The 23600-nt window shown below is 44.2% G+C and overlaps 1 protein-coding gene across 1 annotated transcript; it reads left to right on the forward strand.

The window, feature by feature from the left end:
• Positions 1-2715: 2715 nt before the first annotated feature.
• Positions 2716-4835, forward strand: LOC105080648 (hydroxycarboxylic acid receptor 2). Its single transcript, XM_010969697.3, has one exon. It carries the CDS (start codon positions 2840-2842, stop codon positions 3926-3928), a length of 1089 nt encoding a protein of 362 aa, XP_010967999.1. The 5' UTR covers positions 2716-2839; the 3' UTR covers positions 3929-4835.
• The last annotated feature ends 18765 nt before the right edge of the window (positions 4836-23600 follow it).

Raw genomic sequence — 23600 nt, forward strand, 5'->3', positions numbered from 1 at the left:
ATTTGTCACACAGCAATAGATAACTAAAACAGAAATCCCAGCGACGTTCAAAGACAAACAGTGAATTACTTAACCTCTCTAAACCTGGGCCCTCTGATCTGTAAAATGGAGATGATGATAATTGTAGGCCGTCTCCCCACAGGGTTTTTGAGAGGATTAAATGAGATCATGTTCGCAAATCTCTTACTCCAATGCCTGGCACAAGGCAAGCGGTTGATCAATGATAGTTATTATTATTTTAAATTTTAAAAAGTAGTTCCATCCAATTCACTGGCACACATTTCAGCTGTAAGAAGAGAACCAGGCATGGAGATGCGAGTTCATTGTGAAAGTCACAGATTTCGAGCAGAGTTTCCACCAAACTTGGTGGAATCCCTGCCTGAGCTGTTGAAATGATTCACTACAACGAGTTCCTGTACAACTCATGCATTAGTAAGAAAGCAAAAGAAATACAGCAGAGAAGGACATGAGCAAGATAAAACATGCCCGCAGCACAGTGGGAAGACGGGAACTTCCATGGCAGGCACCAGAATCCAGGGAGATGGGGATTGACACTGTGTCTGAGGAGTTGTCAATTTGGGTTTAGAATCATAGGATATGAGAGCTGGAAGGAAGGTAGAAGGTGGTCTCGTCCCTCACTTTACACAGGAGGGAGCTGAGGGGTTAAGAGTTTTCATGGCCAAGGACAGAGCCAGAAGCAGCATCCAGAATCTCCAAGTTCTTGCTTTTTTTCAAACCTAACAATATTTGTTGTGGTTCTTTCTTAATTTTATCCATGATCATTTTTTAAGGCAAGTATTATAAAATTAGAAAACTTAGGTCAATTTGTGTATTTATTTTATTATGATTTTTATTATTTTTCAGGGAGGAGGAAGCAATTAGGTTTATTTATTTAACAGTCCTGGGGATTGAACCGAGTATCTTGTGCATGCCTCGCATGCATTCTACCATTGAGCTATATCCTCCCTCCTAAAATTGGAAAACTTAGAAAGGGAGAGTCCCTTGCACATTGCAGCCCCCAGAGCTAATTGAATAGACGGTTTCTCTGACTTTTAGTTTATAAAGGCCCTTAGGGTTACTTTATGAATATCACTGACAAGTCTACATGCATCCAAGAAGAACGCAGGTTATTCACAGGCAGCAAAGACAGGGAACAAACACTAATCATCTCACTGGAGCCTTAATACACCCACATAATGTGACCTCAATCCAGCGCAGACGGGGCAGTCATACAAGAAGAGGCGGTGCTGTGTGATGGTTAGGGACATGGGCTTTGAAGCCAGGGCCAGATTCAAATCTTATTAGCTGTGTAGTCTTGAATATATGACCAACCTCTCTGAGCATCACCTTCCTCATTTCAAAATTCGAATCAGGGATAGTTCTCATGGACTGCAGACAGGATAAAACAAGATAATGTGTTTAAAGCACTGAGTGTGGCATCCAGCACAACGGGAAGCTCTCCGTAACCCAGGGGCCAACATCGTCTTCATCATCGTCTTCATCATCAAGGGCCTCCGGTTCTGACGGGAGTCTGACGTTAGATCATCCTGACTCCCATTTACTGGGAAGAGTCTACAAACCCCTATCATGGAGCCTGGATATGCAACTAAAGATATAAATGCCCTATTTCTCACTCAAAGAACAAGCAACACAACGCAGAACCTCTTGCGCAGTAAGAATTCATCAGACAATAGAAAAAACATCAACAAAAAATATTACAGGGTGGAAGTGTTCTGTAGGGTTACACCCAATTACACTGAAAAGCAAAGAAAAGATGTGTGATGGGAGGTGGAGTTCAAAGTCTTCTTAGGTCCTCTAAGTTTAATTTTCCAAAAATGAGAGCTATTAAAATACCATGCACTTGGTGGGGGTGGCTGTGTGCACGTGGGGACAGCTAGGATACAGGAACTCTCTGTACTTCCACTCAATTTTGCTGTGAACCTAAAACTTCTCTAAAAAATAAAGCTTATTAATTTAAAAAAAATCATGAGCTTAACAACGTTACTTGCGCTCAGAGGGATCTCAAAATCTAACACAAAGAAAGAAAAAAACCCGACTAATTGTAACATACCACTGGCAATCCAAACTGGGTTCAAGTTTTCAAACATCTTGTGAAATGTATGCTGCTCTCAAATAGCTTTTTTTTTTTTTTTTTTTTTTTTGGTTAGCTGGAGATTAATTGCAGCGTTCTGGTGTAGAAAAGCAATCTGTGTTTGTACAGAGAAGATGGCATGGGAACATCAAATGCAACACATCTGTCCTCTAGATAAAAGACTAGACAATGATTGTCCTCTTGGCCTTTCTAAAAAAAAATAAAAAGAAAAAATCATATACATGCTGAGGTCTCATACTCCTTCTTAATGTTTATGGAGAACCGCGCTGTTGAGCACAGTAAATTATGATTGCTGTTGTAGTTTTGTGCATTCTGTAAGCCAGCCCCATGACAGAATTAATTCTCTCATGCTCAGTATTCAGCATCCAGGAACACAGCGTTCCACCGGAAGGTCCTTCCACATTTCAGTAATTCACACTGACAGTCCACTTGCCTAAACATATTCTTTACATTTAGAACATTTTGTGGGTTCCTGTCTGCCCTGGGGGATTTTTTTTTTTATTGCTTGTTTATGCAAACAGCAGGTTGCATAAGAGCCTTGCTGGTTTTTTTTTTTTTTTTTTTAAGTGATTTCGTAGTTTCCTGGTAACCATTCAGTCATCTATTTCAACACCCTGACATGACATAAAGGCAAGTGCTGAGCCACAGGTTCGCCACTCAGACCCACACCTCTCTCCTCGAGCATTCGCTAGGTGAGGCTCTCGCCAGTACCAACGGGATTCACTCATGAACCCGTCCCAGCAGAATCACTTTCTGGAAATAGGCAAGAAGAACTGCTGTGTGTTCCGGGATGAATTCATTGCCAGGGTGCTGCCGCCGGTGGTGGGGCTGGAGTTTGTGTTCGGGCTCCTGGGAAATGGCCTTGCCCTGTGGATTTTCTGCTTTCACCTCAAGTCCTGGAAATCCAGCAGGATCTTCCTGTTCAACTTGGCTGTGGCTGACTTTCTCTTGATCATCTGCCTGCCCTTCCTGGCGGACAACTACGTGAGGAAGTGGGACTGGAGGTTTGGCGACATCCCCTGCCGGCTGATGCTCTTCATGCTGGCCATGAACCGCCAGGGTAGCATCATCTTCCTCACGGTGGTGGCCGTGGACAGGTATTTCCGAGTGGTTCATCCCCACCACGCTCTGAACAAGATCTCCAACCGGACGGCGGCCATCATCTCCTGCCTCCTGTGGGGCGTCACTATCGGCTTGACGGTCCACCTCCTGTACACAAAGATGCTGATCAGGAACCACGATTCGAATTTGTGCAGTAGCTTCAGCATCTGCCATACCTTCCGCTGGCACGATGCCATGTTCCTCCTGGAGTTCTTCCTGCCCCTGGGCATCATCCTGTTCTGCTCCGCCAGAATCATCTGGAGCCTGCGGCAGCGGCAAATGGACAGGCATGCCAAGATCAAGAGGGCCATCAACTTCATCCTGGTGGTGGCCATCGTCTTCGTCATCTGCTTCCTGCCCAGCGTGGCCGTGCGCATCCGCATTTTCTGGCTCCTGCGCACGGCTGGGACCCAGGACTGCAAAATCTACCAGTCCGCTGACCTGGCGTTTTACGTCACCCTCAGCTTCACCTACATGAACAGCATGCTGGACCCGCTGGTGTATTACTTCTCCAGCCCATCCTTCCCCAGCTTCTTCTCCAGCTTGATCAACCGCTGCCTGCGGAGGAAGATACCGGAGGAGTCAGATAATAACCGCAGTACCAGCGTCGAGCTCACGGGGGAAACGAGTACTTCCAGGAATGTCCCTGACGCCTTAATGGCCGACCCGGGTAAGCCGTGGAGCCCCTGTTGTCTGACTCCAGCCTCTAGTTAAAATAACCAAGCCAAGAAGGGAGATGGTCACCAGGGACCAAGATCGCTGGAGAAGCAGTTTGGCGGGTGCTCGGAGTAACACGTTAGCCCTGGCCCGCGGTTTCCCAGAACTTCCGGATGTGGAGGACCAGGTTTAGAGAACTGGTGTGGCAGCTTGGGCTGCTTGGTTGCCGAGTGTCTCCACCGGAATCTTGGGGGAATAGAGGATGAAGCTTCTCGGCGTCTGAAACGGCTCTTCCGTCTCAGACACTTGCAGAACCGAAGATGGCGAAGCTGCCCACGTTCCTGCCGCGCAGAGCTGGAGCCACCCACGGAGACGCCCGTCCGTGCCTGTGGCTCGCCGGCCTCTGTCCTTCACCTGCCTGAGACTTGGATGTTTCTCGGCTCCTGGGGCGATGCCTGGCCTGTTTGTGGGCTCCTGCTGGGATGAGGCGAGCTAAGCGATTGGCGGGGAATTATTGCTCCTGGAGGGAACCCAGGCATCGTGAAACAAGCCAGTAGGTCATCTGGGTTCTGTGAGATCCATTCACCTTTCAGCCAAGCTTTAGCAGAAGCAGACTAGGCAGAGACTCATGAGCTTTGGTTAATATCTGAGTGTCCAGTGATGGTAAGAAGGGGATGAGCCCCAGAAGGGACTGAGCAAAAACAGTATTACTAAGGGAAAGCAAATGGCATTTGTGCTACAACTTGCAAGGAATCCATTCTCCTCTTTGCACTGATTTGAAGGGTGAGCAGTTAAAAGACTTTAGGCAAGAGAGCTGCTTCCCACCTCTGTTTGCTTTTATCATTAAAAGGAAAATGCTGCCCAACTGTTAGAGGAGAGAAAGAGTCCTCCTGGTTCATTTGCTTTTGTTTCTGTACTTAACAAGAAATCTACCACTTCAATAAACTTTGATATGAGGCACACACGCTGGTGTTGCATGTGTCTGGGTGACGGTTCACAGACATGGACTTCTTACTTAAGCAGAGACCTTTATGGGCTGTTAACTGTGCCCTGGTAGGAAAATAACCATATTGTAAAATAAGAAAAGGAAATGGCCTCTGCATCATGACAGAGTTAAGTAAAAATTACATATGCTTTGGAACAAGGATGGTTAAGGGCTAGGAATAAATAAAAATTATTTATAATTATTATAAGTAATTCAGAAGGTAGTGCAGACAGGACTGCAAGAGCACTTTATGTTTTATTTAGGGCTTGGTAAATGTTGCTATTAATATTTGTGTATTTAAAAAGGGACCCAGCCAGACTGCGGTTTTTGCATAGGAGAGGGAAGAAAGAACTTCCTACCGAATGGTTTCAGTTCCCAGTTCTGGGATGGAAAGGAGATGTACTGGTTTGAGTCTGTGATCGGTCCAAGTTTCTGTTACACTCATTTCCAGCTGCTGTCACTCCTTGATTCTTTGGCAAGATGCAGCTTGCTTTGACATTCTGACTCGGATACCGATAAGAAGCGTAGAAACTCAATCCCAGCCATGGTTGCATGGCAGTAAATGGAGAAAGGTAGACATTCTTGAATTTCTTAAGCATTTTCTGAGCGTTTTGCTTGTCTGGTTCTCTAATCAACTTCTAGAGGTAGAAAGTTAAAGGCAGAGATCACCTTCTTCAAGAGGAAGAGATGAGCAATTATGAACTCAGAGGAGAGTAGGGATCCCCAGCCTCAGATGCATGAGTCAGCAGGGAGGCTGGCTGGGAAACTCCCATCTGTTCAGAACTAACAACTCACATTCGTCCTTTTGTTCATTCATTCCATCAGCTTTTTTGTATTAAGCACCAGCTATGTGCCAGCTGCTGGTCTGGGCAGTTGGTAGAAATAGAACAAGGAATCAGGTACCCAAGACTTTCTCATAGAACTCACATTCAGGGTGAGGAGGCAGACAGAAAAGATGTAAACAAATAAATGGAAAGGGAACTTGGGAATGGCTATGAGTATTATAAAGACAACAAATCAGGACAATAGACTGAAAAGGAAGTGGGGGCGGGATGACTGGGAAGTGACTGTGAGCTGAGCCATGAATGACAAGACAGAGCAAACAATGCAAAAATGTGGGGGAAGGGCATTCGAGGCAGAGGGGATGATAAGTGCAAAGGCCCTGAGGTGAGAGTTAGTTTGGTATGTGTGAGTGTATTAGTTTCCTAGGGCTGCCATAAACAAAGTACTACAAATTTGGTGGCTTAAAGCAGCAAAAATACATTCTCTCACAGTTCTGGAGCCCAGAAGTCCAAATCACAGTGTCGGCAGGCCTGGTTCCTTCTGGAGGCTCTGAGGGAGAATCTGTCACCTGCCTCTCTCCTAGGTCCTGGTGGCCATCAGGAATGTTCTTAGCATTACTTGGCCTGCAGATACATCACTCCAATTTCTGCCTCCACCTTCGCATGGCCTCTTCCCTCTGTGTCTTCTCCTTTTCTCTCTCTTATAAGGACACTTGCCACTGGATTTAGGGACCACCCTCATCCAGGATGATCTCATCTCAACATCCTTACCTTAATTACATCTGCAAAGACCCTTGTTCCAAATAAGGTCACATTCTGAGATCCTGGGTGGATATACCTTTTCGGGGCCCCAATTCAAGTCTCTAGAATGAGGAACAGAGGTGAGGCCAGTATGACTGAGTCCAATGAGTGTGGGGTTTGCTCCACGGTGAGGTAAAGGACCCTGTTGTGCAAAAATAACAAAAGACATGAGAAAAAGATCACATTCCATTAAAAGGAAGAGTTTAAAAACAGAATATGATCTTGGTTCTCTTTTAAAATATGTCTATCTGTGTATAATACGCCAGGAACACTGACTAAAAGAACACAAACCCAAGCCTTAAATTTTCCTTTCCTTATTTTATAAAATTTATTTTTAATTTTTAAAAATTTTGTGTTGGGGGTAATTAGGTATGTTTGTTTATTTGAAAGGAGATTCTAGGGATGGAACCCAGGACCTCCTGCATGCTAGGCATGCGCTCTACCACTGAGCTATACCCTCCTCCCTTTCCTATTTTTTTCAAGTCAAGTTTATTGAGGGAAAACTTACATTAAGTAAAACTCACCCTTTTTAAGAGTACAGTTTGATGAATTTTGTCTTAGTAGACAACCATTCCAATCAAGATGGAGAACACTTCCATAACCACCAAAAGTTCCCTTTGCAGTCAACCGGCTTCTCACAACTCTAACTCCAGGCAGCCACTGGTCTGTTCTCCATCCCTAGAGTTTGATCTTCTCCAGAAGATCGAATACATGGAATTATGCAGGGTTAGCATTTTGTGTTGGCTCCTTCCACTTCACATAATGCATCTGAGATTCATCCATGTCCCTTGTCTCGACAGCCCCTTACACTTCACTGAGTCTATCGCATTGTGCACAGGCTGTTTATCAAATCACCTGTTAATGGCCATTTGGGTTGTTTCTAGTCTTTGGTTATCACAAGTAAAGAGGTTATGAACATTCACGTACAAGTCTTTGAGTAGAAAGAGGGTTCATTTCTTTTAAATAAATACCAAAGAGTAGAATTGTTGGGTGGTATAGTAAGTGTATATTCAACTTTATGAAAAACTGCCAAGTTGTTTTCCAAAGAGGTGGTACCATTTTGCATTCTCAACAGCAATCACTTCACATCCTCACTAACACTTGGAGTTGTCAGTCTTCTCTAATTTTGGCCATTCTAGTAGTGTGTAGTGCTATTTCACTATGGTTTTCATTTCCAAAGCCTGCATTTTGAATCTCCCTGGGTGACAGTATTACAGCTGATTTTTATTTTTCTTTCTGGACTTTTCCTTAGTTATGTGAACATTGTCATCTTCCTTGATCGTCAACAGTACTTACTAAGAGAGCAGTCTCCTAAATACCTCTGTTCCCGTGTCCAGGAGGATGCCAACATTAATTTAAAATGGGAGCAAGCAATGATATTCTGGGCTAAACCAATGATGTGTTCTACCTAGTCTCAAACTGTACAATATATGTATGTGTGTGTGTGTGTGTGTGTAAGTATATGTATGTATGTCTATGTGTCCAGATACATCGGATACATATAGGAAGGGGCAGTTATCATCATTTATTCATCTCTTTTTCATTACTTCCTCTTTATTTTGGAGGGTACCAGTTCTGGGGGTCATGAGTTCCATGAGTTGACTCTCTGCAATATAAAAAGCAGGACTTAAATAAATAAATAAATAAATAAATAAATAAATAAATAAATAAAAGTAGGACTTCCTTTTAGCTGCCCCCAAACAATGTCTTCTAAGCTTCAAGAGATTACCCCTAAGTCTCAACCCATAACATCAGGGGCACAAAATTGTGTTCACCTGGCGTGAGGTGATACCTCATTGTAGTTTTGATTTGCATTTCTCTGATAATTAGTGATATTGAGCATTTTCTCATGTGCCTATTGGTCACTCGTATGTCTTCATTGGAGAATTGCTTGTTTAGGTCTTCTGCCCATTTTTGGATTGGGTTGTTTTTTTTTTTCTAAGTCGTATGAGCTGTTTCTATATTCTGGAAATCAAGCCCTTGTCAGTTTCATCTTTTGCGAATATTTTCTCTCATTCTGTAGGTTGTCGTTTTGTTTTGTTTATGGTTTCCTTTGCTGTGCAAAAGCTTGTAAGTTTGATTAGGTCCCATTTATTTATTTTTGCTTTTATTTCTATTGCCTGGGTAGACTGCCCTAGGAGAACATTGCTAAGATTTATGTCAGAAAATGTTTTGCCTAAGGTTTCTTCTAGGAGGTTTATTGTGTCTTGTATTATGTTTAAGTCTTTAATCCATTTTGAGTTTGTTTTTGTGTATGGTGTGAGGGAGGGTCCTAACTTCATTGATTTACATGCTGTTGCCCAGTTTTCCCAACACCATTTGCCGAAGAGATAGATGTAGTTTTGATGTATCTGTGGGAGAAGGTGAGCTCCAAGTCCTTCTGTTCCACCATCTTGAAGCCCCTCCTCTGGTCTTTAACATGCTGTTTGGTTTGATTTTCAAAATACTTCCTAATTATGGTCTGTAGATCCATTTACCTGCCTGTTTACAACAAGCATAGACAGTCCATCAAACCCAGCTAACCCCTCTCTTCCCTGACTTTGCTTCCATAATCGAAATTTAGCTGAGGAATTTGGCTGATCACAGTACCCTGGATCTTGGTGGTGCTTGGTGGGTCCATTAAGTACTGGAAATTGACCATCTACCAACCAATGGAGCCATGGGTCATCTCCTGCTCCCCCACCTTTTGGTTCAAATTGGTGACTTCTTCAAATTAGAAAGCACATTTTGATGAAATTCTTCAGTGATTGAGGCTGAGCTGTTCATGTTATTGGCATACTTCCTGGGAAGGAAATTCCTTTTTTTCCCTCTCATTGTAGGGGGAAGATGTCTTACTATCGTGGTTTAACTCAAAGTGCTTATGGATGAAATAACTGAAACACTCTTCCAATTAACTTGAGCATAAATAAATAAATAAATAAAAAGAGAAGACATATAGTGGTGTCTCTCACAGAAACTAAGAGAGAATTAAGCCAGGCGTGAGCAGTTCCAGGAGACCAGCTCATAGCTCTTTGCCCCAGGTCTTAACCATGAACATGACTCACCCCTCAATATCCATGTTTCTCAGGTCAGATTCTTAAATGAGAGAATCTGATTGGTCCCAAACAGCACTTATAAAAGAGTCAGGAGGACAACAGTCATGCAGCAGCTGTATAAAGGGGTTTTTTCCTTCCAGTTTTATGGAAATGTATTTGACATCCAGCACTGTGCAAGTTTAAGGTGTCCAGAATAATGATCTGACTTACATACGTCATGAAATGATGGTCATAATAAGTTTAGGGAAAATCCATCATCTCATATAGATACAAGATCAAAAAGAAAAAAATGTTCCTTGTGATGAGAACGCTTAGAATTTACTCTCTTAACGACTTCCAGGTAAAACATACAATAGTATTAATTATATTTATCATGTTGTACATTACACCCCTAGGTCTTATTTATCTTATACCCAGAAGTTTGTACCTTTTGACCACCTTCATCCAATTCCTCCTCCCCGACCCTCTGCCACTAATGCGTATTTTTAAACTACTGTTTGTGTAAAGACATGCTCTCTGCCAGGTGTACCTTAGATAACATTTCAGATCACCTTCCACATCACAAATTTAAAAACCATGTTTGGAGGGGAGGGTATAGCTCAAGTGGCAGAGCACATGCTTAGCATGCACGAGGTCCTAGGTTCAATCCCCAGTACCTCCTCTTAAATAAATAAATAAACCTAATTATACCCCTCCCCCCAAAACAAAATCAGCTTGTTTGGGCTTTCTGCTGAGTTGATCTCAGTTTCCTTGCTTCCAAAATTCCTGCTGTGTTACAAAACTCTGGAGGACAGAGAGGTGATCAGCTAACCTTCAGGAAGCAATCCAGTCCACACTGCCCCAAACCCAAAAGGATGCTGAGTTCCAGAGCCCTTCCAAAGGCCTTCCCACAGAATTAAAGTCTTTGCTATTTTATATACTGCTTAATAAACTCGGGTCAAAGAAATACTCTTTGGCAGGCTTAGCTGGGGTGAGGACCTGGCCCTGACATTCTGTCCCCTAAGTTTTGTATCTTCTATGACAAAAGAAACATGGCTATTTTGCAACCAGCGCTGGATTCTCTCGGGGCTCAAATTTAAGGTTTGGCCATGCTCTGTGTCTTCAGGGAGCAGGCGTTTGCATGTGGCATCACAAACATCAGGCCTGACCACAATCCCAGGGCCCTGAAAGGCAAGCGCTTCTAAAGCTCTTAACAAATATTGATATACTGGGCGCTCTGGCCACACCCAGAGAGGGATTTACAAGCACGAGTAGGGATTGTGAACAGGACACGACATTCCCAAGGCAATTGAAGAGAAAAGAAAACAACCTACTGATGTCATCCGGTTGGAAAAAACAGGGGGTTTCTTTTCAGCATGCTTACAAAATGTCCCTCCGTCGGAATACAGTGCTTTAGTAGGCAAATGGTATTAATGATCCACTTTTTATTTTGGTGAAGCAACATGATGCAAAGATAGACTCATAATCAGAGATGCCTCACTCATCATCATTTGATTGCCACCAATCAGATGCTGTGTTTTCCACAGATGATCTCATTTCATCTTTTCAATATAGATAAGGGAACTAAGGCCCTGAGAGTTTGAATAATTTGCCTGAGGTCATATGAACCTTAAGCGATGACCCAAGAGAACAAACAGAGGCAGTCTAACTTCAGAGTCTTTGCCTTCAAAGTTCTAAAAAAAATGCAAAACTGAACTGAAAAAAAAGTAGTGCGGATGCCTTGACCCATTGGGGTCAATATTTCCAGAACTTTTCAGGCTGCCCAACCATTTACGTCTTCAGGGACCCCTCAGATCCCGGCTGAGATCATGCCCTTCAGCTGCCTGGCAGGGTATCTGGCACTGAGTAGGATGATCAATAAATGTCAGTTTCCTGTCTTCCAAAGCAGACTGGTGATTAAGTCCTTTCTTCTTGTTGAAGAGTCTTCTTGTCTTTCTAATGAAGCTACCATCTCACAAGGAGGCAGGTCAAGGATGTTCACTGCAAGTGTAATAGCAAAAACCATGAAACAACCTAAGTGTCCATTAGGAGGGGAACAGATAAATAGTGATAGAGCCACCCAATGGAATACTATATAGCAGCGAAGAAAAAAATGAACCAGAGTTACTTGTATCAACAGGACAGAATCTTGAGCATACATCTAGAGCAAAAAGCAAGCTGCCCAAAGATACACGCAATAAGATAACATTTCTGTAAATGTTTAAAACTTGCTAAACAAAATAACGTATGGTTTTTGGAAGTATCAATATGTTAAAATACAAAAATCACAGATAAGAAGGATGCAGAGTAACTGCAGGATACAGATTATCTCTGCGGAGGGAGGGAGGGCAACTTGACCAAGGGGACACCTCAACTGTATCCATAACGCTTTTACCTTATTTTAGAAGAAGGACCTGCAAATGTCCTTCAGTGGGGAAATGGTTAGGCAATCTGTGGTACATCTAGGTACCATGGGATGCTACCTAGGAATGAAAAGAAATAAATTATTGTTTATTATTTATTGACACTTGCAACAATTTGGGTGGATGTTAAGGATATTACGCTGAGTGAAAAAAATTGGGCCAATCTTTAAAAAATTCATACTGTCTGATCCCATGTATATAGCATTCTTGAAATGATAAAATTATAAAGAAGAATAGATCAGTGGTTGCTAAGGGTTTGAGAAGAGGGGTGGGTGTTGTATAGCACGAGGGCAGTGGCCTGAGGACGGAGTAAGGGTGGGGTATCAGGTGTGATCCAGTGTCTGTGGTGATTTCTGGTAACCTACCTCTAGACTGGGTAGAAACATTTTCTTCACTCTTACGACTCCTTGGAGCAAGATGTAAACTAGGGTGTCTGTTATGAGCTGATTTGTGTCCCCCCAAGTTCCTATGTTGAAGTCCTAACCTCCAGTACCTCGTAATGTGACTGTATTTGGAGATGTCGTCTTTAAAGAGGTAATTAAATCAAAATGAGGTCATTAGTGGGTGGGGCCCTAACCCGGTAGGACTGGTGTCTTTATAAAAAGAGGAGATGAGGACACAGAGGGAAGACCACGGGAGGACACAGGGAGAGGGCAGCCGTGTGCAAAGCGAGGGGAGAGACCTCAGAAGAACACCTGCCAACCCCTTGATTTGGATTTCCGGCCTCCAGGACCGTGAGAAAATCAGTTTTCTGTTGTGTAACCCAGACTGTGGCACTGCACTAGGAAGCGGCCCTGAGCAAACTGACATGGTGGCCGATCAGCTCTGTCTATACTTCAGCCAGTGCTTTCCGGGCTGGGCTGGGACGCCGTGCGTGTTTATTTAAAACCATTTATCACCTATAAATTTGAATACAGTTTCACTTAGGGCCTGCAGTGCTACACAGCAGAGAAATTCAACTTTGGAAAAAGTAGAATAACATTAAAGACAGACTGACTTCATAGGCAAACATTGTCCAACTGCTGCTTCTCTCTCGGACTATCTTTTGCTTAATGATGGACACCAATCTCCAAATTCATTAAGATGCATATTTGAAAAAAAAAGAATGAGAGAAAAAAAATCACACCGCTCTCTGCGGTTCCCATAGAGGCTGATATTTCAGTCATGATTAAAAGGAAAAAAAAAAACTTTTAAAAACAAAACTACTAAAATTATAGTCCATCCAGAAAATGGACTCTGATAGCCTCATCTATTGTTATTATTTCTAACCAAGAAAATTCATGTAAAGTTCCTAAAAATTATCCTTCCAACACAAAAATTGAATCATGCCTCTCTTCTTACTTCAAAACCCTTTAAAAAACTTTTTTTTCTTGTTTATTTATTTTTTAATTTCGGGTGGGGAAGTAATTAGGATTACTTATTTATTTAGAGGAGGTACTAGGGATGGAACCCAGGACCTCGTGCATTTGTTAAGCAGGCACTCTGCCACTGGGCTCTACCGACCCTAAATTCTTATTTATTTATTTATTTATTTTTTGTTGGGGGAGGCAATTTAGTTTGCTTATTTATCTACTTTTTTAGAGGAGGTACTGTACTGGGGATTGAACCCAGGACCTTATGGATGCTAAGCCAGCACTCTACCACTTGAGCTATATCCTCCACACTCTGAAAGCCTTTGATTATGAAAAGAATAAAATTCCAGCTCAGCATGGTCTTTGCTGCCAGGCTACCTCACACCAACATGCGGAGGGGGCAAAAGAGAAGGGCCTGTGGAAGCAGATGTTCCTGGGTTGAAATTCCAGCTTTCCCACTCACGGGCGGGCTGGGTGGAGAGGTGGCAATGGGAACGAAAGAGGTCCGGGGTCTAGGATGCTTACAACTACGGATAAATCTCATACTGAGAGAGAATTCACATACTATAAAATTCAACTCAACATTTGTATTTTTCGGTCACTCATTTCGTTGGCTATCTTGTATACTTTCTTACAGTCTTACGTTCAGATACACGCCTACAAGGCCTGAGATAAACTGGATAACCAGGACACAATTCAAACTTCTGTCAATGCCCTTCCTACGCCTTTCCCGCTGAGGACTAAGCCAGCACTTCCCCTCCACCTTTATGGCTACCCAGGGATCAGTCCTTTCTTACTATTGATAGAGCAAAATAAAATGGAATCTAAGAGAACCAACCGGTTGGCAGAGGGAAGCCTGAGAAACTCCCAAGAGAAACAATCTGGTTGATTCTGGCAGCCAGGTCCCTGGTATAAGGCTGTGTGCTGGCGGAGGTGGCCAGGATGTGCTGGGTCAGAGGCTGGCTCCAGACTGGATTCCCAGCCACCCTAGCCACTCACTCAAGACACCATGCAACTCCCCAAGGACTCTGCCCTCCAGCCCTCAACTCCAGGTCAGCCAAGGACACCAACTAAAAACAGATATTTGTACTTGATCTTAGCCAAAAGGCCAAGAAATAATAAATTCACCCTTTTAAAGTACAGTTTGGCCATTTTTAGTATATTCACAAACTTGTGCAACCATCACTCCTGTCTAATTCCAGAACTTTTTCGTCACCCACCCCCACGAGCCCCGATACCCATGGTCAGTCATGCCTCATAGAGCCACCCCAGCTCTGGGCAAACACCAATCTACTTTCTACCTCTATGGTCATAATTTATTTTTTTTTTAATGAAGAAATGTCATAACAAGATTAGAAAAATTGGGGAAGGGGGATTTGGGTGGAGGGGAAGGCCTTAAACAAGGCTTTCTTCCCCATCTGGTTTTTAGCTATTTGTTTTTCTGGGGTTGAGTCCAACAGTCTTGTGGGACTGAGCCCTTCACCTGTGGGATCTGATGCTGACTCTGGGTAGTTAGTGTCACTTAAACTGACTTGGAGGACACCAAGCTGGTGTCTGGAGAGTTGGAGAATTGGCTGGTATAGGGGGAAAATCCCCCCCCCCCCAATTTGGTGTCAGAAGTTCTGTGAATAAAAGCAGATCACCCCTGTAGTACAAGCCACGTGGGAGGCTGCACTGCCGGCCTCCACAATGTAGGAAAGCCTCAGCAAGTAGACCTGAGCCCCGGGGAGCTGACCAAGAGGAGGCTCAGCCCACTAAAGGGGCCCCAGCACCCAGAGACAGGAAGACTGGGGACAGTAATTAGAATACGCATGGCTGAAATAGACAGAGGTGCCCCTGAATTTAAAATGTCGATGAATGTTAAGTTCGTCACAGTGAGGCCAAACAAACCGGAAAGTCGGAGTTTGGAGCAGAGAAAGGTTTATTACAGGGCACCAAGCAAGGAGAATGTGATGCAGGAAAAATGGATGTGGCGCATGAGAAGGGCCCTGGGATGTACCCTGTCAAGTGTAGGTCCTTGGCTTTGTGCAGGAATGAATTCAAGAGCGAGCCCCAGTTGAGTAAAGGCAGATCTATTTATAGAGATACTACTGCATAGAGTGTAGGCTGTTTCAAAGGCAAGAGAAAGGCCATGAGGTGTGGGGTTGGGTGCTCAGGTTATAGTAAAAGTAGGTACACACTCCGTAGACAGAGAGCGGGCCATATCTGAAGAGGAAGAAGCAAAAGAGGTGGCCATAAGGTGTGGTGTTACCAGTTTTTATGGGCTCGGTAGCTTCATGCCTACAAGTGGGAGGACTATTCCAACTACGCTGGGGAAGGGGCTGGGATTCCCAGGAATTGGGCCACCACCCACTCTCTGACCTTCTATGGTTAGCCTTGGGACTGTCATGGCACCTTTGGGCATGTTATTTATCATGTTAGTATGTTACAAGGAGCATATAATGAAGCTCAAGTTCTACTAGAAGTCAAACTTCCCGCCGTCTTAATCCTCGAGGCCAACTGGGAGTTGAATCTTCCACCATTTGGGTATTAATCACTGTCCTTGAATGGCTGTGCCCTGCCCCCTCCCCTCCTGTCTCAAACGGGGACCCAAAGTCCTGGATAGTTTTCAGGGAAGAGTTTTCATAGGCAAATTTGGGGTGAGGGCTGCAGTGTGTGTGACTTTCTTCTGATTGGTTGGTGGTGAGGTAACAGGTGGCCAGAAATCTTCTGCTCAGACTGAAGTTACCACCGTCCACTTGGGTGGGAGCCTTAGTTCCTTTAGGAGAACTCAGAGGCAGGTTGTTCTGCATCTCCCTCGAGGAGGACCCAGGACCCTGCCCTACCGCTGCACTGTTGTTTCTCGGCTGCTCCTCCTTTGTCTCTGCATTCCCTCCCGTCCCTAACTACTGTTAGAATCTGCCCTTTGGAACTCAGGGAAGGTCTTGGAGGCTGAAGCCTTTTCCTACAAATAAGAAACAGGGGACACGGAAAAACTTTTGTACCCAGGGTCCCCACAGGGTTCTGCTTGGTTTCAAAAACAGTTATAAACAATAGCACTTAAGGAAATCCAAATATAGCACATAAAGCACTTTTTAGAGTTATGATTGTCTTGAACTTAACTCCATTTATGAGCTGAAAGGTGAGTAGACCCTCTACTAAGATCTGGGAGGTCAAATGCAAGAAATGTCTTAAAACATAGAGCAAAATGATAAAGAAACAGCAATCTGTGGGGAAAGATAACCGAGTTGGAGGCTGGCTCCACAAGAGCGAATGTATGCGTAACGGGCGTGCCAAATGAGAAGATGCAACAGATGAACAAATAAGAGCGGAAAAGTTGGCTGACATTAATAAAGATTGGAGACTGCAGACGGGAAGGGCTCATAGTTCCAGTCTAGTCTGATGAGATAAGTCATATGTGGGCAAATTCTAGTAAAATTCCCAAACCATAAAGATAAACATCTTACAAGTGTCCGGCGGAAAGCAGAAGATATTCACAAAGGAAAAAACCAGACTGGACTCCGATTTTTCATCTTCGCCACGGAGAAATGACAGTGAAGCGGCATCTACAGAGAAGAGAGAGAAAGGACCCCAATCCAAGAATCCTCTCTGCAGTTTTCAAAATTCTTTCCATCTATTGATGGAAAGGAAGGCAGTCAAGGATACCCAAGGATTCAGAGAACAGAACTCCATCTGAAGAAACGACTTGAGAAAAGACTAACCAAACAACAACTAAACCTGAAAAGAAAAGAGAAAAAAGGTGAAGAAAAGACAAAACAGCATTAAGAATGTAGGCATATGACGTTTTACATCTAAATAGATCCAGATGGCGGCGGGGTAGCGGGGAGGAGAGTCAGGGTAGAGCGCATGCCTAGCATGCATGAGGTCCTGGGTTCAATCCCCAGTACCTCCATTAAAAAAATTAAAAATAAACAAAAATTTAAAATAAATAAGTAAATAAATGGATCCAGATGGACTGGGATTTGTGTAACAGAGGACTCCAGAAACCAAACGGACATCCCCTAAGGGAATGCTAACAAACACTGGATTATGTCAGCCAAACCTCAGAGTTTGGTGAGTGGGGGTGGGGAGGGAAGAGTCTTTCATGGGTCTCAGCGGGGAGCATGGGGGAGGAGAGGAGGAGATGGAGGAAGTGAAAGTGATCCAAAGGGCTCATCTCGTTGGGGGTGAGGGAGAAGGGGAGGAAACAGATCTAGGAGCTGGGAGGACAGTGCATCCCAGTGTGGGAAACGGTGAGCCACATGCCTCCGATTATTAGAACAAGGAAATTCATCATGAAGGAAACGGAGAGATATTCTTAACCAGGCCTGGGAACTGAGAAGGTATGAAAGAAAAAATGGGTATTTGACTATGTAAACGTTAAAATGTTTTATGTGACAAAGGAAACCATAAATAAAGCCTGTGCAAATGATGGCGCTGGGAAAATATTTGCAATATAAATAGTCACCCACTGCTATTGACTGACTTACTGTGTGTCATTCACCATCCTGTTGACTTGACTTGTATTAACTCATTTGTGTCTGGAACAGTATGACGTAGGAGTTAGAATGTTGATGATGATCACTACTTTCTAGATGAATAAACGGAGGCATGACAAAGTGGAATGTCTTGCTGGGGTCACACGGCCAGTCAGCAGCTGAGTTCTGATGCGACCCTTGGCCCGCCCGCCCCAGAGAAGAATGTTCTAAACCACTTCTCCTCGATCAAGCCAAATGGACACTGTCTAAAGAGCTTTTACAAATTGACTTGTACAAGACAAACAACCAAGACAGAAATGGATTTAGATTACGAAAAGATTATTTACAGAAGAGCAAAACCAAATGGCCAACAAACGAATGTAAAGACCTTCAAATCAACAGTGGTCATGAGACAGAGCAAGACCCTGTGGGGTCCTCCCTGGTACATACCTTTCTTCTCCCCCAACCCTGTTTATCTTTTGTAAGAAATGAGCTTTAAAAAAGAAAGAAAGAAAGAAAGAAAGAAATGGGCTTCGCTCCACCTGCTTGACCTTCCTTGAGCTCCAAAGGGCAGATTCAAATGGTTGCTAATCACGGAAGGGAGGGGATGCAGAGACAAAGGAGGAGCAGTCGTGAAACAATAGGTTCCCCCTCAAGGAATATATAGAACAATACCTCTGAGTTCTTCTGTGGGAACTAAGGCCCCACCCAGGTGGAGGATGGTAACTCCAGGCTGAGCACAAGATTCCTGGAACACCACCAACCAATCATAAGAAAATCACACACCCTGCAACCCTCCCCCCAAATTTTGTCTATAAAACCTTTTTCCTGGAAGCTATCAGGGAGTTCAGGTTTTTCAAGCAGGAGCCGCCCTTCCTTCTTGCTTGTCCCTGCAATAAACTTTTCTCTGCTCCAAACTCCAACGTTTCGGTTTATTGGGCCTCACGGTGCCTCCAGCATGGGAACTTTTGTTAGGTAACAGTCAGAAAAATGCAAATTAAAGAAGCAATGAGATGTCATTTTACATCCATCAGACTGATGGATGTAAACTTCCCTGAACGATGCTGTCCAGCACTGGCAGGAATATGGAGGAAAGGGCACTCTTGTACATGTGAAGTTTTGCAGCCCTTTGGGAAAGCAATCTGGCAACATCTGTTAAAATGAAAACTAAACCCTTTGACCCATTAATCCCACTCCTGGGAATCCGTCCCAAAGAAATAAAAACACCAATCCATAAGGACAAGGATGTTTACTGCAGCATTTTCTTTTTCTTGTGGCGGTAAACTGGCCACAAAGTGAATGCCCATCAAAAGAAAAAAGGGGACGATGGAATATACGATGCTACGTCCACTCTATACACATTTCAATAAAATAAAATCAGTGTCTGCAGCCTGGCCCTGAGGGCAGGCAGATGTGTCTCTGGTGAGCCAGCAGTGTTTTTATAAATTCCTGCAGGCTTCTGAGTCCGTGACTCTCAGCAAATGTTTTCATTAGACACAAAGTCTGCCCTTGAAAGGGCCACCGTACACAAACAAATACACGGTATATGTGTGGTATTAACCTTTCACTGCGGGGGGAGGGGAGGTGTTGTAAGGATGTGGAGAAACTGGAACCCTCCTACACTGCCGGTGGGAATGTAAACTGGTGCAGTCCCTGCGCAGGACAATTTGGCGGTTCTTTGGTAAGTTAAACGTAGAGTTACCACAGGAAGCCAGCAATTCCACTCCTATTGAGACAGGAGGGAAGAGGGCAGGGCACAGCCACTCAAGGAGTGACAGCAATTTAACACCAAAATGCTGAAGATTCACCTCCCAGTGGGCCTTGAGGATTAAGAGGCTTAACTTCTAGTGGACCTTGAGCTTCAGTATATGCTCATTGTAACCACGTGATTAGTAACATGCCCGCAGGTGCCATGACAGCCCCAAGGCTACCCGCAAAAGGCCAAAGGATGGGCGGTGGCCCAATTCCTGGGAATCCCAGCCCCTTCCCCAGGGCAGTTGGATTGATCCCACCTGTAGGCATGTGAAGCTACTGAGACCATAAAAAGTGACACCACCACGCCTAGTGGCCCTTTTGCGCTCTCTCTTTCCTTCGGAGACGGCCCGCTCTCTGTCTATGGAGTGTGCACCTACTTGTACTTTGACCTGAGCACCCAACTCCCATACCTCTTTCCTTGCCTTTCTCTTGCCTTACACTCTATGCAGTGTGTATCTCTCTAAATAAATCTACCTTAACTCAACGGTGGCTCGCACTTGAATTCTTTCCTGTGCGAAGCCAGGGACCCACACTTGGCAGGGCACGTCCCAGGGGCTCAACTGAGACCTGGGACTCGGCCCTCCTCACGCCCCACATCCGTTTTCCTGCATCACTGTGACTGTATCCAAAAGAACTGAAGCGGATGTTCATACCAAAACTTGACCACAAATGGTCATAGCAACACTTCACAATAGCCAAATGGTGGAAACCACCCAAACGTCCATCACTTCAGGATGGCTGCCTCAACAAAACCAGCTATTGTTAGACACACTCCCAGACGTTAAAATAGAATGCAAAAAAAAAAGACATGTTTCTGCTTACATCGATGAGAACGGTATGCCAGGGAAGAGAAGCCCTAGAATTGTCCCCATTCTCATGACGTGGCCTCAGCGGGTCATTGCTCTGATTTGCAACGTCTTCTTTCGGGGTCCCTTGGCTTCTGCACAACTCCAGTGGAGGTGTCTATGTCCTGCATGTCTTGTGCTCAGACTCTCATAAAGGGAGGACCCGACTGGATTGTTCTCACTGTCCAGCATCTTCCCTGACATGATGGGGTCTAACAGTCACTATCCACTGGTAGTGGGTTGAATGGTGAGCCTCAAAAAGACATGTCCGTGGCCTAGCCCTAGGAACCTTCCTTGTGAATGTGACCTTATCTGCAAAAAAGGTCTTTGCGGATACAACTAAATTTAGGATTCCAAGAAAACATCATCCTGGATCATCTGGCTAAGCTCTAAATTCTTATTTTATTTATTTCTTTTGGGGTGGGTAATTAGGTTTACTTACTTATTTTTAGAGGAGGTGCTGAGGACTGAACCTTGTGTACGCTAAGCACGCGCCCTGCTGCTTGAGCTACATCCTCCCCCCAGGATAACCTGTCCATTCAGTGACAAGCATCCTTAGAAAAGACACATGGAGAGGAGAAGGAGATGTGAAGACAGGGAGAGATTAGAGTCATGCGGCCACAGGTCAAGGAATCCCTGAGGCTCCCAGAGCTGGAAGACACCCGGGAGAGCCTCCCCTGCCCACACCTTGAGTTCAGACATCTGGTCTCCAGAACTGGGAGAGAATATCTTTCTGTTGTTGTAAACCACCAAGTGTGTGGTAATTTGTCACAGCAGCTGCCGGAAACTAACACACCAGTACAGAGTGTGTTTTTGAGCCAAGCTTGTGTGCCAGGCCACCCCTTGGCTGCCAGTCAGCCTATGGGTGACCTCCCTGGGCCTGAGCACCGACAGCTTGTCTAGACGACTGAGGCCCAGGTGGTGGCCTGACATGGTACTTCTCTTCCAGCACAGCACAGAGTGACACAGGGATTGCAATTCAAGTTTTAAAAACTGCCCTGCTCTGGCCTGAAACAGACTATTTGTTTTCAAACCTAGTATTATTTTTCTCATGAACATTCAGTTGAAAACAAGTTCATCCTCATTATGGCCTAAGTTGGGTCCCAGGAGCCTGCACTCGACCTTGCTGGCTAATTGAGGGACTTCACTGACCTTTGCTGATGTAACCACTTTCCCCTAACCGAGCATTACAAGAACGGCTGCAGTGTTTCCTCTTGTCTCTTGTCATGGAAGGTCCCATCAGAATGCTTCCTGTCTTCCACTTTCATAGGACCCTGTGCTTTTTTTTTTTCCCTCATCACATTTATCACAATATTAATTTAAAAATGATCTGCATAACCCCAATGTTCATAGCAGTATTATTTACAATAGCTAAGATATGGAAGCAACCTAAGTGTCTATCAACAGATGAATGGATAAAGAAGATGTGTGTGTGTGTGTGTGTGTATACACAAATACACAATGGAACTCATTTAATGGAACTCAGCCATAAAAAAGAACGAAATTTTGCCATTTGCAGCAATATGGATGGACTCAGAGGTCATTACGCTAAGTGAAGTAAGTCAGACAGAGAAAGACAAATGCTGTATGATATCACTTATATGTGGAATCTAAAAAATAACAACAAACTAGTGACTGTAACAAAAAAGAAGCAGATTTTCACAAACAGAGAGGACAAATTAGTGGTTACCATGGAGAGAAGGAAGCGAGGAGGGCCAATCTAGGGGTGGGGGAGTAAGAGGGACAAACTATTTTGAACAAAATAAGCTAGAAGGATGTATTATACAACACGGGGAGTATGGCCAACGTTACATAATAACTACACATGGGGTACAGCCTTTAGAAATTGTGGCTCACTCTCTGGTATACCTATAACACCTAATATTGTACAGCATATATACTTCAATTACAAAAAGTAATGATCGACAGGTTAAAAAATGATCTGTATAATTATGTGGTTAATCTCAGTCTCCTCCACCACACCGTAAGGTCCTTGAGGAGCGGCGCTAACGGAGGCTTTGTGGTTTCCCATCATCTCCCCGCTGCCTTGCCCAGTGCCTGACACACAGTAGGCACACAGGAAATGTCTGTGGAATAGACAAATACAATGAATTCCATATGACTTGGTGGTGGTGGCAAAGGCCAATCTGGGTACCCAAACCAGAATCTCGAAGACATGAAATCAATGGGCAATAAACGCATCCCCAGTGTCTCTTCAAGGATGCTGAAGGGAAAGCACGCCCTGGACCCACCAAGGTCTCTCCTCTAGTGTTTTTTAAGAGCTTCCATCTCCCATAGCCTTCATCGTCTGGCATGTTTGTCATGACTCTAGTTCCCACACTTCTTAAGACAGATCTTTGTAGAATAAACAATCCCCAAAGCAAAGGCTTCTTGGTAGGGAGAACAGACAGGTTCACACCCTTGAACAGAATATAAATTGCTCTAGCAAGAGGGGGGAGGGATGGTTGAAAAAGAACTTGCCTACTTGTGTCAGGGCGTTCATGCTCAAGATCACTGCCTTCTGAAAATGGTCCTCTTCCAAGTGACCGTGTCCTTCAGCAGTGACTGGGCCCCGACCCAACCACAGGGTGTGAACCTTGATTAGTTTAAGCAAGTTGCGGTGGTCTCACTCTCTTTGCCCAGATACTGCTGTAGGCACGGGGACGTGACACAATTCTGACCTGTAGGATGCGAGGGGACGTCTAGGGGTGCTTTTCAGAAAATTTCCTGGTAATCCTGTTCCTAGGTATATGCCCCAAAGAACTGAAAATCAGTTACTCAAAAAAATACATGTACAGGCATGCGCATAGCAGCACTCTTCACAATAGCCAAAAGGTGGAAACCGCCCAAGTGACCATCGGCAGCAGAATGCACGAGCTAGGTGCGGCGTGTTCACGCAACGGAACATCAGAAACAGGATGCAGCACTCTTTTTCACACTACAGTGTGGATGAACCTCGAACACATTAGGCGAACTGAAGAAAGTCCCACCAAAGGCCCCGTATTGCATGATTCCAATATGAAATGTCCAGAATAGGCAAACCCCTAGAGGCAGAAAGATTAGTGGTTTCCCAGGAATCAGAGAGGAGGGACAGGGAGAGTGACTGTTGAGTGGGTATGAGGTCTCCTTCAGGAGTCATGCGGATGTTTTGGAACTAGATGGAGGTGGTGATTGCAAACATTGTGAAGGCTCTAAATACCACTGAATTGTTCACTTTTAAAATTATTAACTTTTACCTATCTTCAGCAAGAATGCAAAAGAAAATATTTTCAACATATGTACCTGAAACAAATTTTAATAACTATCAGGGTAATA

Source organism: Camelus bactrianus, chromosome 32 (genome assembly GCF_048773025.1).
Source record: "Camelus bactrianus isolate YW-2024 breed Bactrian camel chromosome 32, ASM4877302v1, whole genome shotgun sequence".
Classification (NCBI taxonomy): domain Eukaryota; kingdom Metazoa; phylum Chordata; class Mammalia; order Artiodactyla; family Camelidae; genus Camelus; species Camelus bactrianus.